General features: G+C 37.6%; 1 protein-coding gene across 4 annotated transcripts in view; it reads right to left on the reverse strand.

Moving 5' to 3' along the window:
• The window catches only part of VPS35L (VPS35 endosomal protein sorting factor like), a 157,991-nt gene that overhangs the window by 119,876 nt on the left and 21,245 nt on the right, over positions 1-16,870 (reverse strand). For 3 of the 4 annotated variants that reach the window (XM_045848853.1, XM_045848851.1, XM_045848854.1), the window contains exons 3-6: positions 16,154-16,321; positions 13,072-13,194; positions 11,964-11,988; positions 9,482-9,558 (exon numbers count right to left, since the gene is read on the reverse strand). In XM_045848853.1, coding sequence (XP_045704809.1) covers positions 9,482-9,558; positions 11,964-11,988; positions 13,072-13,194; positions 16,154-16,321 — 393 coding nt within the window. Of the gene's footprint in view, positions 1-9,481; positions 9,559-11,963; positions 12,040-13,071; positions 13,195-16,153; positions 16,322-16,870 lie in introns of those variants that run through there. The other variant, XM_045848855.1, reaches the window with a different exon arrangement.

The raw sequence follows: 16,870 nt of genomic DNA on the forward strand, positions 1-16,870 counted from the left end.
ATACATTTTGGACATCAAACCCTTGTCCAAGGTATAGCTGACAAATATATTTTGACATATGTTTTCTTTAGCCATTTAGAAGACTTTTCATTTGATGTAGCCACATTTGTTTATTCTTTCTTTAATTCCCTTGCTCTGGACAATGTATGGTCAAAAATACTACTGCGTGGGATACCTGTTTTTTTCCTGCCTATGTTCTCCTCTAGGACTTTTACAGTGTTGCAACTTATATTTAAGTCTTTTATCCACCTTCAATTTATTTTTGTGTATGGTGTAAGTTGGTGATTGAGTTTCTTTCTTTTTTTTTTTTTTTTTTTTGCATGTAGCTGTCCAGATCTCCCAATACCATTTGTTGAAGAGGCTTTTTTTTTTAAATAAATATATAACTTTTTTACTACCATCCTGCCAACTATGTAAGTCCTCAGAACAAAGGACTTATTCTCTTGGCTCTCTGGCCACCTGGCCTCAGGCCACCCTAAGGGCTTTCCACCCTAGCTTTCAGCCGCCCTTATTTTGGCCACCTTGCTTTGCCCTGAACCTATGCCTTTCACCCGCCCATCCTAGCTAGGCTCGTTTTCTTCCATGGGAACAGGTCACTAATAAACTCTGATTACACACTAATAGATCTGCTGATCTGTACTTCTTCACATGTGTAAGAAGAACCAAGTCTCTCCCATCAACACTGGCTTCTCCGTGAAATGCAGTTTGCATGAAAGCCCTTGTATAGAAAGGGCTGCTAGGGCCCTGTGTTTTTGTTTGTTTGTGTTTTTAATTTTATTCTAATCATTGTTCAAGTACAGTTTTCTGCCTTTTACTCCCATTCCAGCCCGCCCACCTATCCCTCCCCACTTCACTCCCATTACCACACCCCCCCCCCCCAGTTTTTATCCATGTGTCCTTTAAATTTGTTACTGTAAACCCTTCCCATTCTCCCCTGAAATTCCCTCTTCTCTCCCCTCTGGTCACTGTCAGCCTGTCCTCTATTTCAGTGTCTTTGGTTATATTTTGCTTGTTTCTTTGTTTTGTTGTTTAGGTTCCTGTTAAAGGTGAGATCATATGGGATTTGTCTTTCATTGCCTGGCTTATTTTGCTTAGCATAATGCTTTCCAGCTCCATCCATGCTGTTGCAAAGGGCAGGAGCTCCAAAGAGGCTATTTTTACTCGATTTTATGCTTCTGCCCCCTTTGTCGAATAATAATTAACCATAGAGACTTCAGTTTATTTCTGTTCTATTGATCTACATGTCTGCTCTTATGCCAGTACCATACTGTTTTGGTCACACAGGCCTTGTAGCATAGTTTGATATCATATACTTGTGATCCTGCTACTTTGCTCTTCTTTCTCAAGATTGCTGCAATTATTTGCGGTAGTTATTTATTCCACATAAATTTTTGAAATAGCTATTCTATACTGTGAAATATGTCACTGGTATTTAATAGGGATTATGCTGAATCCATACATTACTGCGGGTAGTATGGACATTTTAATGATCTTTCTCACTATCCATGAACACAGTATATACTTCCATTTGTTTGTATCTTCCTTAATTTCTTTCATGAGTGCCCCATAGTTCTAAGTCTATGTCTTTTACCTCCTTGGTTAAGTTTATTCCTAGGTACTTTACTTTTCTTGTTGCTATAGTAAATGGGATTTTTTTTCCTAGTTTCTATTTCGCATATTTTATTGTTGGTGTACAAAAATGTCTTCAATGTCAGAATATTGACTTTGTATCTGTTATTTTGCCAAATTCACTTATTAGTTTAAGTAGTTTTTTGGTGGAGTCTATTTGGTTTTCTATGTACATTATCATGTCACCTGCAAATAATGACAGCTTTATTTCCTCTTTTCCAATTTGGATGCTATTTATTTCATTTTTTTAAAATTGTTCCATTTCAGTTCTCCTGCATTTTTCACCATTGCTTTCCTTGGATCATCCCCCCACACTCCCATAGTTTATTCCCCCTCCATTGTCCATGCCAATGAGTCCTCTATTCATGTTCCCTCACTTGCCCCTTCCCATTCTTTTCCATGTTATTCCCTTCAACCCTAACCTCTGGTCAATGTTAGTTTGTTCTTTATTTCCATATTTCTGGTTCTATTTTGTTCATTCCGTTGTTATTTTGATTAGGTTCCACTTATAGGTGAGATCATATGGTATTTGTCTTTTACTGCCTGGCTTATTTCACTAAGCATAATACTCTCCATTTCCATCCCTGCTATCACAAGGGTAGAATTTCCTTCTTTCTTTCTACCGCGTAACATTCCATAATGTAAAAGAACCACAGCTTTTGATCCACTCTTTTACTGATGGGCACATAGGCTGTGTCCAGCACTTGGCTATTACATATAATGCTGCTATGAATATTGGAGTGCATAGGTTTTTTTGAATTGGTGTTTCAGGATTCGTAAGGTATAATCTTAGCAGTGCTATTGCTGGATCAAAAGGCAGTTCCATCTTTAGTTTTTTGAGGAAACTGCCTTCCTCAGTGGCTAAACCAGTCTGCATTCCCACCAACAATGTACTAGCGTTCCCTTTCATCAACAACTTCGCCAGTACTTCTTCTGTGTTCATTTGTTAATAATGGCCATTCTGACCAGCATGAGGTCATATCTCATGGTGGTTTTAATTTGCATCTCTCATGGCTAGTGATGTTGAGCATTTTTTTCCCATGTTATAGATCCTCTGAATGTCCTCTTTAGAGAAGCGTCTGTTCAGGTCCTTTGCCCATTTTTTAATTGGATTGTTTGTGTTCCTGGTGTGGAGTCAGGTGAGTGTTCTTATATATTTTGAAGATTAAGCCCTTGCCTGAGGTATCACTGGCAAATATACTTTCCCATACAGTTGGTTCCCTTTTCATTTTGTTGATGTTTTCTTAAGCCATCCAGAAGCTTTTAATTTGATGAAGTCCCATTTGTTTATTCTTTCCTTTATACCCTTGCCCTAATGGATGTATCAGTGAAAATACTGCTGTGTGGGATATATGAAATTTTCCTGCCTATGTACTACTCAAGGCCTTTTACAGTATCATGACTTATGCTGACATAAGTCTTTTACCAATCTTGAGGGGTTTTTTTGGAGGATAGTACAATTTGATGGTCTAGTTTCTTTTCCTTCTCTCTCTCTCTCTCTCTCTCTCTCTCTCTCTCTCTCTCTCTCTCTCTCTCTCTCTCTCTGCATGTAGTTGTCCAGATCTCCAAATACCATTTATTGAAGGGGCTATTTTTACTCCATTTATTGTCCCTGTCCCCTTTGTCATATATTAACTGACCATATTGACATAGGTTTTTCTGGGCTCTTCATTGTGTTCCCTTGGTCTATGTGTCTGTTCTTAATGTCAATACCAAACTATTTTGACAACCATGGTCTTTTAATATAGTTTGAGACTAAGTACTGTGATCCCTCCTGTTTTGTTCTTTCTCAAAAATTGTTGATTTTCAGGGTGTTTTCTGTTTCCATATAAATTTTTGAAATGTCTGTTCTATATCTGTGAAATATGTCACTGGTATTTTGACAGACATAGTGTTGAATCTGTTTATTGCTTTGAGTAGTATGGACATTTAAATGGTGTTAATTTTTCTGGTCCATGACAATGATATATGACTCCATTTAATTGTGTCTTCATTAATTTATTTCTCCAGTGTTATGTAGTTTTCTGAGTACAGATCTTTTACCTGCTTGGTTAAGTTTATTCCTAAGTATTTTATTTTTCTCTCCCACAATCTTTTTTTTCTTGTTGTTACATAGTAAATGGGATGTTTTTCCTAATTTCTGTTTCTGGTAACTTCTTTGTTACTGTACAAAAATGTCTTTTATTTCTGAATGTTGACTTTGTATTCCAACATTTTGCCAAATTCATTCATTAGGTTGAGGAGTTTTTTGATGGAGTCTATAATTTTTTCTATGCATATTACCACATTATCTGCAAACAGTAACAGTTTTACTTTCTCCTTTCCAATTTAGATGCCTTTTATTTCTTTTTCTTGTCTGTTAACTGTGGGTAGAACTTCCAATTCTATGTTGAATAGAAGTGGTAAAAGTGGACACCCTTGTCTTGTGCCTGATTTCACTACAAAAGATTTAGTTTTTGCCTATTTTGTATGGTGTTCAGTGTAGGTTTTTCATACATGGTCTTTGTGTTGATGTTTGTTCTCTCTACTCCCAATTTGCTGAGTGACTTAATCATAAATGGGTGCTGTACTTTGTCAGAATCTACTGATATGATCGTGTAGTTTTTATCTTTCACATTTTTTATGTGATGTATTACATTTTTTTGATATCCATATATTGTACTCCCCTTGCATCCCTGGGATGAATCCCACTTGGTCATGGTGCATGATCTTTTAACATATTGCTGGATCAGTTTTGCCAATATTTTTTGAGGATTTTAGCATCTATGTTCATCAGTGACATTGGCCTACAGTTTTCTTTCTTGTTGTGTCTTTATCTGGTTTTGGAATTAGTATAATACTGGGCTTATAAGAAGAGTTTGGGAATTTTCCTGCCTCTTAGATATTTTAGAATAGTTTGAGGACAATTGGGGTTGGATGCCTTACATTTCTTTTTCTTGTCTAATCAATGTAGCTAGAACTCCAGTACTATGTTGAGTACCTCTGATGAAAACAGATATTCTTGTCTTGTTCCTGCTCTCAGGGGGAGGCTTTTAGTTTTTGCCCATTGAATATGATGTCGGCTGTAGGTTTCATGTAGATGGCTTTTATTATGTTGAGGTATGATCCTGCTATTCCCCCTTTACTGAGCATTTTTATCATAAATGGCTGTGATACTTTATGAAATGCTTTTTCAGTGCCTACTGATGTAAGCATATGATTTCTGTCTTTCATTTTGTTTATGTGGTAATTACTTTAACTGATACACAAATATTACAACATTCTTACATTCCTGGCATGAATCCCATTTGAATATGGTGTATGACCTTTTTAATGTAGTGCTCGATGTGCTTTGCCAATATTTTGATGAGGATTTTAGCATGTATGTTCACCAGCAATATTGGACTGTAGTCTTTTTTCTTTGTTGTGTCTTTATCTGGTTTTTAAATTAGGATAATACTGGCCTCATAAAGAGTGTGGGAGTCTTTCCACTTTTTCAAATATTTTTGAAATAGTTTGAGAAGGATAGGACTTAGCTCTTTTGTAAATATTTGGTAAAACTGGCTGTGAAGCTATTTGGTCCTGGCCTTTTGTGTGCAGTTGATTGTTTTGTTTTGTTTTATTATTATTATTACTGCTTCAATTTCACTAGTTTTAATTGGTCTATTGAAGTCTTCTGCTTCTTCTTGATTTAGTTTTGGAAGATTGTATGTTTCTAGAAACTTGTCCATTTTGCCTACATTGTCAAATTTCTTGGCATACAATTGTTCACAGTAAATTCTTATCATCCTTTTCATTTCTGTAATATGGGCTGCAATTTCTCCTCTTTCATTTCTGATTTTATTTATTTGGGTCCTCTCTTTTTCTTCATGAGTCTGTTTAAAGGCTTTTTGATTTTATCTTTTCAAAAAACTAGCTCCTGAATTTACTGATCCTTTGAATGGTTCTTTTAGTCTCTATGTCATTTAATTCTTATCCAATCTTGGTTATTTCCTTCCTTCTACGAGCTCTGGGCTTTGTTGTTGTTCCTCCAGTTTTTGTATATGTAGAGTTAAGTCATTTATTTGAATTTTTTCTATCTTTTAGGCAAGCCTAGTGCTATGAACTTTCCTGTCAGGACTGTGTTTGCTGTGTCCCATAGGTTTTGGGTTATTGTGTTCATTTACATTTGTTTCCAGTAACTTTTTGTTTTCTTCCTGATCTCATTGTTTACACATTCATTGTTTAATAACATGTTATTCAGTCTCCATGGATTTGATTGTTTTTGAGTTTCTTCCTTGAGGTTAGTTTCTAGTTTCAAGCCATTGTGATCTGAGAAAGTGCTTGATATAATTTTCTGGAATTTGTTGAGGTCTGTTTTGTGTCCTATCATGTGGTCAATCTTCAAAACTTTCCATTTGCATTTGAAAAGAATGTGTATTTTTCTTCTTTCAGGTCAAAGATTCTGTGTATATCAGTTAAGTCCGTTCAATCTAGCATGCCACATGTTCTTGTTGATTCTTTGTTTGGAAGATGTCCATTGTTGACAGTGGGGTGTTAAAGTCCCCTACTGTAAGTGCATTGCTGTCAATATCTTTCTTGTGGTCCTCCAAGATTTTCCTTATATATTTGGGTGCCTCCATGTTGGATATATATATATATACATGTTTATAAGGGTTTTATCTTCTTGATGGATTGTTCCCTTAAGTATTACATAGTGACCTCCTTTGTCTCTTTTAATGATCTTTATTTTGAAATCTATTTTGTCTGATATATGTATTGCTACCCCAGCTTTTTTTTTAATGTCCATTTTGCTAGGAATGGTTGTTTCTATCCCTTCACTTTCAGTCTGTACAGATCTTTTGAGTTGGGTCGCTTGCAGACAACATATATGTGGATTTCTTTTTCTTATCCATTGAGTTGCCCTATGTCTTCATGTTCTTAAAACAGTTTCTTTAGCATCTCTTGCAATACTGGTTTGGTGAGGATATGTTCTTTTATCGTTTTTATGGGGTTTTTTGGGGGGAGGAGCTCCTCATTTTGCCTTCTTTTTAAAATGTGAGTCTTGCTGGGTAGACTTGTTGTTTGCAGGCCTTGACTTTCCATTACTTGTAATATTTCTTGCCATTCCCTTCTGGCTTTTATTATTTCTGTTCAGTGATCAGCTGATAGCCTCATTGGGGCTTCCTTGTATGTTACTAGCTGTTTCTTCCTTTAAGATTCTCTTTAAGTTTTGCCATTTTTAGTATGGTGTATCTTGGAGTGGGCCTCTTTGGATTCATCATGATTGGATTCATAAAGTCCTTCCTGGACTTGCGACTTTTTATCAAGTTAGGGAAATTTTGTGTCATTACTTTTTCAAACAGGTTTTCTATGTTTTGTTCCTCTTCTTCTCCTGGTACCTCTGTTATACAAATATGATGTTTCAGTTTGTCCTGCAGCTCCCTTAACACCTCTTTGTTCTTTTTGAGTCTGTTTTCATTTTGTTGCTCTACCTAGGAGTTTTTTTCTACTTTGTTCTCCAGCTCACTGATTCTATCCTCCACTTCATCTAGCCTGTTTTTGATTCCTTGTACTGTGTTCTTCAATTCAGAAATTGTATTCTACATTTCCTCCTGGCTATTATTAATAATTTCTATGTTCTTTTTCATACTGAAGTAGTTCAGTATAATCTCCTTGTAGCTTCCCTGGAGTTCTCTGTAGTTCTCACTGAGCTCACTGATCTTCCTTATAAGCATTATTTTTAATTCAATGTCTGACAGTTTACTTGCCTCTATTTCATTTAGCACTCTTTCTAGGGATTCTTCCTTTCCTTTCAATTGGGTATTGTTCCTTTGTCTCTCCATTTTAGTTGCCTTTCTTGTTTGTTTCTGCTCTTAGATTGATCTGATTTGACTCCATCTTAATGGTGTGAACTTCTACGGTACAAGACCCGCGGATTCAGTGGCACAGTCTTTTTGATCTCCTCAACCTAATGCTCTTGGGATGCCCTTTATGCCATTTATGTTGGCCTTCTAGTTGTAACTGGATTTTGATTGTTATTGTTGGGTCTCTTTGATTGGTCCTTCCCTCTGGCTGGGTGACTAAGAGTCATTCCAAATACCACGTCTTGTATGCTACCCACCTCTGATAATGTGAGATGGTGTCCCAGTCTGGCCTTAGGCAGCCTATTCTAGACTACCAGGAACCCACTGTGTATGGCTGACTCCTTCAGTTGTTAATCTAGTCCTTTACTGGCTGTGAGACCTCCTCCAAGTCACTTAACATTTGTGAGTCGCAGTTTTGTCATCTTTACTATTATCTTCACAGGAATGATATATTCCATAAAATAAGATAGGCAGGGCTGGGCACACAGTAGGAAAGCTGTTAAAGATTTCACCTACTCGGACTTACTCCCTCTGAGCCCCAGCAACACGGTAGCAGCTTGAAAGGCACCTGTCAATAATTGTTGATATTCTTCAACTACTGTTTCCTACCATTTTTTACATGTGTTTCCATAGATATTCTGAAAATGCTGACTTTGGTTAGATTTTCCAGAAAACAGACTCTGAGTCAGAGATTTGCATGCAGGTGGTTTACTGGAGAGTGCTCTCCAGAGCAATACTTCAGGAATCAGTGAGCTGCACAGGGCAGCAAACTGTCCACCTCGCTTTCTGCCCTGAGGATCAGAATACTCAGAGATTCAAGAACTGAAGCACTGAAGCTGCACAGGAACTAAGAAGCCAACACCTCCCTCTTTGGCTCTTACTCACATCCTCTCTAAGGCCCAGGTGAAGTCCAGGCTGCCACAACGAGATTCTTCATTCCCATTTTACAAAATGAGAAAATGGATATAGAAACGGTGAACGGCCATTGGCACCCTGTTACTAAGTAGTTGAGTTAAGGCATCTAGACTCAGGATAATAACAACAGCTAACATCTGCTGGTCTGAGCACTTCTTACACATTGACTCACTCAATCCGTGAGATAACCCTAAGAAGCAGGTACTATGCAGCATTCCATTTTACAGGTAAGTAAACTGAGGCAGAGCTGTTAAATACCTTTCCAAAATCACAGAATTACCAAATAGCATAGCAAGGATTCAAACTCAGGCAGTGTGGTTCCAGAATTTGCCCTATTACCCACCCTACATGTTGCCTCCCTACATGAGACTGCTGAGTATGCAAACTCACCTGTCTTCTAGGGGTCAAGCTAGTAATGCTCATAAGTGAATCATAAGTGAATTGAGACAGGAAGTACTGTGCAACCTGAATAGTGCATGTCCTGTTTAAATACAAGAATGTGGGCCTACAGTAATCAGGTAGAATTCAAGAGATCAGAAATCTGAGCTGATGTTAAAATTACCAATTTAATTTTTTTTTAATTTTTATTGATTTGAAAGAGAGAGAGAAGAGACCTGTTGTTATATTTACTTATGCATTCATTGGTTGATTTTTGTATGTGCCCTGACTGAGGACCAAACCCACAACTTTGGTGTATCAGGATGATGCTCTAACCAAATGAGCTACTCAGCCAGAGTTAGTAAATGAGCCATGTTTTTTGAAAGCACAAGTGTGCCGATTAAGAGTCCTATGGGCAATACTAAATCAGCAGAGTGGCCATGGATAGCCTCTACCTCCAAGTAAGACCTGTATCCTGTACTTCCCAGGGAGATGACTGCAGTTGGTAGGTACAGTGAGGCCTTGTCCCCAGACGGCCTGCATTTGCTGAGGCATCACAGCGAGAAAAGATCCCTTCAAAATAACCAGCCTGAGCCTGAGACAGGCTCCTGCGATCTCCACCAACACACTGCTGGCACTTTTCCTGGACACAATATGCAGCTAAACAATTAGTCAAAGAGTAGCCACTGAGATGGAGCTCTCTTGGCCCTGTGTTTGGCCAATGACCTGCTCACCTCCTCAAAGTCATCCAGCTCCTCCAGCCTGGTCCGAACTTTCTCTGACATTGTGGATATGGCAGGTACAGTTTTACCTAAACAAAACAGATTCATGTCACACAAATGGCTTTCCTCTGTCACCAATACCTCTAGAGGAAGGCATCTTTACTTCAGACTCCATCATGAATAAAGAGCCCAGGGAACAATTTCAATGAGAGATTTAGAAAGCAACATACTTCCATACCCACAATTCCATCAGAAACATTTCTGCTTAGAAGCTGCCCCTGGGAAATGAGAGGGCCGTCCTCAAAAAGGTTCTACTATATTCATTCAATATTTACAAACTTTCACTACATCATTTATTTATTCTTAAAGAAAGGCAGTCTAGAGAAGGATGCCAAAAATCTGCCATTTAATTGTTCTCCAAGAACAAGAGGCCCTTTCAGGCTGGTATTCAATGTAGAACTGTATCCACACACTAACAAAACAACAATCTCAGTGTCTGCCCACAGATGGAAACACCAGGGTTTCAATGCCCCCGCTTGGAGCAAACAGGACTAGCTGTGCCTTCATCCATCATCTATCAGCACAGTTCTTTCCATCAGCAGGGACAAATGGATAGAAATTAAGAAAAAAACTCTAGGCCATGAGACAGCCACAGGGCAAGGCTACCTATCCAGCAAGTTTGCTGTTTCTCTCTAGTAGCTCCTATTTCAGAATCTTTTCCCATTCTTTAGGGGGCATTTGTTCTAGATCTGAGGTTCCCTTGCTTCTGCCTACCAAACTCACTTCAGGAACTACAGTTAAGTCTTTTAAGGTACCAGTTTCTTACCTGTGGTGTTAGCTCAGATTTGTCTGGGATCAGCTTGAGAGCATGGTTACAATTAGTTAATTACTAACAACTACTCAAGTTAAGAAGTTTCCAAATAACTTGCTTCTTTTAACCTGCTTCTCCTTTCTCCTTCATTCTGAAGTATAATATATACAGAATGTACACACATGTACATTTTAATTTATATTACTAAGCCTCTGTGACCACCACTGAGTTCACTTATATTCACTGCTGTTTAGTTCATTATGTGCATATAACACAATTTTTTCTTACTCTATTGGCAGTGGATGTTTGTTTCCTATATGGGGTGACTCTGAACAACATGGCTATGATCATTTCTGTGCATGTCCCCTGGTTCATATACACATGCACTTCTTCAGAGCAGTGCTTCTCAAATTTTTACAGGAATCACTAAAGGATGTTTTAACAGGCAGATCCTAATTTTCAGTAGGTCTAGCAAGGCCCAAAACTCTGCCTTTCTAATGAACTCCCAGTCACCTGCTCCTCCTTGAACCACATTTTAAGAAATAGAGATGTGGGCAGAGTTAGAAAAACAGTTTCCATTAAGAGCCAGATATAAAATTTTAGGTTTTGTGAGTCATACTATCTCTGTTACAACTACTCAATTCTGCCAGCATAGCAAGAAAGCATCCATAGACAATATGCAAACAAACTAATAAAGCTGTGTTCCCATGAAACTTTGTTTATAAAACCAAAGAGTGGGCCAGATTTGGCCTGCAGGATGTAGTCTGCTGATTTCTGATAGTAGTAGAATTTCTGGGTCAAGGAGTTGCCCCATCTTCAATTTTAAGAGATAATGCAAAAGTACTTTACAGTGGGTATCAATCATTTTACACTCCCAATGACAGTGCATGAGGGTTCCTATTGCTCCACACTCTTCTCACAAGAGATATCATCAATCTTTTTACATTTCTAAACTGGTAGATATGCAATGCTGATTTCCTTCTTTATGGTTTAAGGTCAAAGTTATGCCCATAACAAAGGTGCTGCCACTTGATGATTTCCAATGTGCTGTCTCAAACTACAGAGAATGAGGAAGACTTGCAGTTGCCACACCAATTTACACAAACACCAAGGCCAAATCATCTGCACCCTGGTGGTACATGATCTGTCAGTTGCTCTACAACCATCTGGGAACTTAAAAAAAGGAAATTCCTGGGCTCACTCCTTAGGATTAATTCAAGAAGTACAGTGGGGACAGTGGTCTGTACTTGTATAGAAGGTCCTCAGATGGCCCTGTTGCACAGTCAATTTGAAAACCCCTGGTCCAGGGCTTCTAACTGTGCATCTTAGCAGAGGAAATTGAGAAGGGCTGGGTTCAGGGACCAGTGGCCAGTAGTGTGAGTGTGGAACTCCCCTCACCAGCATATCTGCATTTTTACAAAGGAGAAACTACTACTCTGTAATCCTAAATATCAAGTAGTAGGCTTATGTTTTACTCCATGTAACTCTGTGGGTTTTTTTTTTCCATTTATCTTCTAAATATATGTATATTACAATTCTACTAAGTCTACATATAACCTAGGAAATAAAAGCTTTAATTGAAGCAATCATCAGAATTGAGTAACAAAACCCTTTGTTTTCCTTTGTGAAATTATATTAAATGAGAAAATTCCCCATCAAAACAGTAACACAACAAAAACTCACCTTTTTCAGATCCCATAAACAGATTCTGCAGAGGCCAAAAAATAATTTGTTAATAATTTTTAAAACTTACTAGATTCTGTGAAAAAAAAAAAGAAACTTGTAAGATACTTAAATTAGTATTCAAGTAGCACTAAGGCAATATAACCTATCATTTTCCAGCAAAGCCATTTACTTTTCCAAATGAAAAATAGAAACAGTTACTCAAAGGATTAAAATATAGCTAAGTAGAAACTATTAATACTAAAAATTCAAATTTCTGTTCAATTCAGGACTCTAGAACTCGGCCAACAAATAGGAAAATTTTGAGGGTTACAGAGTCATGTGAATGCATTTAGCTTACTCTAAATCAGGGTGTCACAACCTCAGCACTACTGACATTATGGACTGGAAAAATCTGCTGTAAGGGTTGTCCTGTGCACTGTAGGATGTTTAGCTGCATCTCTGGTTTTCTCATAGTTGTGACAACCAAAAATGTCTCCAGACATTGCAGTATGTCCCTTGGGGGGTAAAATTGTTCCTGGTTATTAATCAATGTTCTAAATTAAATGAATGCATTCAGAAAATAAGAAAAATAATTTAATACTCCAACAATTATATCTGCCACACTGCTCTATAAGAACACACCATGAAAGAGAGAGGAGGGGATAAGCTCTGTGGAAGAACATTTCAAGTTGCCTGCCAAGTTCTCTCTTTCCTCCCTACTCACAGCCTAAATTTTGATGGACACACTGCCACATTTCCCAGCTTTCCTTGCATTGCATACAACCCATGGCTACCTCCCAGAAAAATGTAACTAGATATATTGAGGGGGACTCCAGGAAGACTCTAAATGAGAGAGGGTATATATATCCTACCTTCCCCTTTCCTCCTTTTAACAACTTGGACATGAGGTGACACTGAGCCCTTAACCTGTGGGATCTGTCACTATCTCCAGGTAGACAGTGCCAGAACTAAGTTGAATTGAGGAACCCCAGCTGGTATCAGAGAATTGCTTGGTTTGGGGAAAAAAAACCTCACAAGTTAAAATCAGTTGCAGAATCATAAAAACTAAAAGAAATTGCTACTAAATCTAATGTAGACTCTAGGAAAAAAGTCTAATGGCACTCACGATGGAGAGCTTTTCTGTGGTAGTATACCGGGCAAGGATTTCTCCTCGTTTGCTGGCCCAAGACTCAAAATCTGATTGTACAATGGAGTTATCATCTCCGTCACGTTTCTTTCTGGAACTGTCCTAAGAACAGGCAAGAAAATCCTTTCAGTAGCAGTTTCATTTTAATCTAAAACAAAATAGTATGACAGAAGAGGCAAAAACATACAGCAAACTGAGGATAATTTATTCAATAAATGGTGTTCAGAAGATTGGACAGATACGTGCAGAAAAATTAAAGTAGACCTTCTTATTATGCCACACACAAGAATAAACTCAAAATGGATTAAAAGCTTAAATGTTAAGATTCAAAGCCACAAAAATGCTAGAAGAAAACATATGCAGTAAAATTTTGGACATTTCTTGTAGCAGTATTTTTTCTGATATATCTCCTTGGACAAGAGAAACAAAAAATAAACAAACTGGACTACATCAGACTAAAAAGTTTTTGTACAGCAAAGGAAACCATCAACAAAATGAAAAAACAATGCACTAAATAGGAGAACACATTCATTGATAAGGGATTAATATCCAAAATTTGTAAGGAACTTATAAAACTCAACACCAAATATACCCAAACAATCCAGTTAAAAAATGGGCAAAGGACCTGAATAGACACTTCTCCTAAGAGGACATACAGATGGCCAATAGAAATACGAAAAGATACTCAATGTCACTAATCATCAAAGAAATGCAAATTAAAACCACTATGAGCTATCACCTCACATCTGTATGAATGAATGGCTGTCATTAGCAAATTAACAAATAACAGTGCTGGCCAGGATGTGGAGAAAGGGGAATCCTTCTGCACTCTTGGCGGAAATGCAGATTTGTGCAGCTACTGTGGAAAGCAGTATGGAGTTACCTCAAAAAATTAAAAATGGAACTGCCTTATGACCTAATGATTCCACTTCTGGCAATTTATCAAAAAAAAAAAAAAAAAACCTGAAACATTAATACAAAAGAATACATGCACTCTTATGTTCATTGCAGCATTGTTTACAATAGCCAGAATTTGGAAGCAGCCTAAGTGCCAATGAGTAGATGAGTGGATTAAAAACACAACTATGGGACATTTTCACAATGGAATACTACTAGGCCATAAAAAAAGAAAAAAATTTACCCTTTGTTACAGAATGGAATAACCTGGACAAGATTATGGTAAGTGAAATAAGCCAGTCAGGGAAAGATAAGCACCAGGTGCTTTTACTCATATGTGGAATCTAATGAACAAACTGAACTAACAAGCAAAACAGAGTGAGACTCACAGATAGAGAGCAGGCTGACAGCTCGGGGGAGGGGTTGGAAGGATAGAACAGAACAGAAAAAGAACTCAAAGGAACAACAGTGTGGTGATTGTAGCATAGTTGGAGGTGGAAGACAGTATGGGGGGATAAGTGGTTATGGGAAAAACAGATAATAAATAACAAACAAACAAATGAGTATAAGCAAACACAGTAACTACAGTCAATAATATGTTATTGTATTATTGAAATTTACTGAGAGTAGAACCTAAATATTCTTACAAAAAAAGGTAAATAGGTGATGTGATGGATTTGTTAAATAACCTGATGGGGGGGAAACCCTTTCACAATGTATATGTACATCAAATCATAACCTTGTATACTTTAAATAACTTATAATTTTATTCATTAATTTGTACCTCAAAGTTTCTAAAAAGTATAAGCAGAAGGCATCTCACTGTAGAATAAAATAGCTTTATCTAACGATTTGCTATGATAAAAACAATTTTAGGCTAATCTACAAATGGCCAATAAACATATCAAAATACAATAAAACTCATTAAGAATCCAGGAAAGGCCAACTAGACAAGATTGGTATTTAATAATCAGAATGGCAAAGAGTAATTATGACTAAAAATATCCGGGCTGGCAAGGGCGCAAAGAGATAGACACTCTAAAATATTGCAGGTGGGAATACAAGTTGGTGAAGACTTTTTGAGGAACAATTTGGCAGCTGACATCAAATCTTAACTACACATTGCCTTAACTCAGTAATGAACTTCTAAGAAGCTATCCTGCAGAATCTCTTGCGTATATGCACCAAGATGTATGTGTGTAAGTTCAAGGACGGAGGCACCACTGTCTATACTAGCAACCACTACAAACAGTCTGTGTACATCAGAAGAGTAATGGGGAATTAAACTGTATAGTGCCCATCTTTAGAATACAACACAGTCATTCAACATAAGAAGGCTATTCTAGAAGTACCAACATGAAGTTCTCCAAGACATATTGCCATGTTAAAAATAAAGTATAAATATAGTTCAAATTATGTTAAAAAAAAGTAAATAAATGTATGCAATGCCACCATAGAATGTGGGTTCTGAAGTCAGACTGGCTGGGTTGGAATTCCCATTTAGATGTGACTTAACATCTCTATTTCACCATGTGGGTGTGAGCCTCTTTAAATAAGGATTATAATACCCCTCTGACAAGGTGGTATGAGAACTAAACTTAGAATATAGAATACACTTAGAAAAGATCTCCCATACAGTAAGGTGATACCATTATTATTGTTGTTATTTATATAGGAGTACAATGTATGTAAATGCTGAGAAATTACTATCAATAAATATGTATGAAAATACAAAGAAAAGTTATAAAAGAATATATATTACACAGATTAACATTGATGACCTCCAGGGAAGTAAACAGAATAAGAAGAATTAATCAACAGGACTTCACCTGTAGTATTTGACTTTTTATATGAAAAATTAATTAAATTACCTATATAATTACATAAGAATAAATTAAAAAAGAATTACTAAAAGGGTAAAATGAAAATAAAGGGTACATTTTAAAATGGCTTAAAAAAGAAAGGAAAAATTTTCCAGCATCTGTGCCAGCCTCTCACTTGGCAGTGTCCCCGGCTGTAAGCTACACCCTGTGGATGTCTGAATTATGTGAATTGTTACAACTAGAATGCACCCATACTACTTAAAAACAAAAAGATGAAAACTCCCATCCCTGCACCCACAGGACCAAGCACCAGCTGGGCAACTGCCAGCAGGATGTGTTACCATGACAGCTGCTATGGCCGTGGGGTCAGCAGTAGCTGCGAACATAGAAAGGGGATCAGTCCCATCCAGTACACTGCTCAGTGGGTCCACCACTGAGCTGGAGGATGACGAGGATGTGGATGAAGTGCTTCCTTTCCGGCTCACTTTCTTCATCTTTGACTCTGTGACCTGTGGGGAACATTCATGGAGGTCAATGGAAGTCTCATCTGATTCTTACCAGTGAAACACTCTGAAGGGGTTTTCCCTCATTCTGTAAGTTGACTATTCCTTTGTGACAGGGACTCTTATTTTGTAATAAATTGACATGACTCAGAATCCAAGTGGTCAAGGAAGGAAAGGGGAAAGTTAAGATCAGGAAGGAAGAGACAGGGGCACTATGGTTAAAAGGTAGTAATGTAATACATTCTTGTACGGCCTTCATAGAGTGTAGTCCCTGGACAAGCAGCGGCCACATCACCTGGAAGCTTATAAAAGATGCAGACTCTCAAGCCCCACCCAGACCTATTGTATGAGAATTTGCATCTTATACCAATAGTCTAGGTAAAATAATAAACTACGACAAATAAGCTTCCAGGGTCATCACACTGTGAAGAGAGTGTCAATGGCTCAGCATAGTCATCTCGTCACTACAGACCAGTGAAAGCCAACTCCTTCCTTTCTGGAGAACTCCCAATGCCATGGATTAGTTTAAGTATTAAGGGCAGATGAGGGTGTTGG

This window comes from Phyllostomus hastatus, unplaced genomic scaffold (assembly GCF_019186645.2).
Source record: "Phyllostomus hastatus isolate PE091 unplaced genomic scaffold, TTU_PhHast_1.1 phas_contig_64, whole genome shotgun sequence".
Taxonomy (NCBI): Eukaryota; Metazoa; Chordata; class Mammalia; order Chiroptera; family Phyllostomidae; genus Phyllostomus; species Phyllostomus hastatus.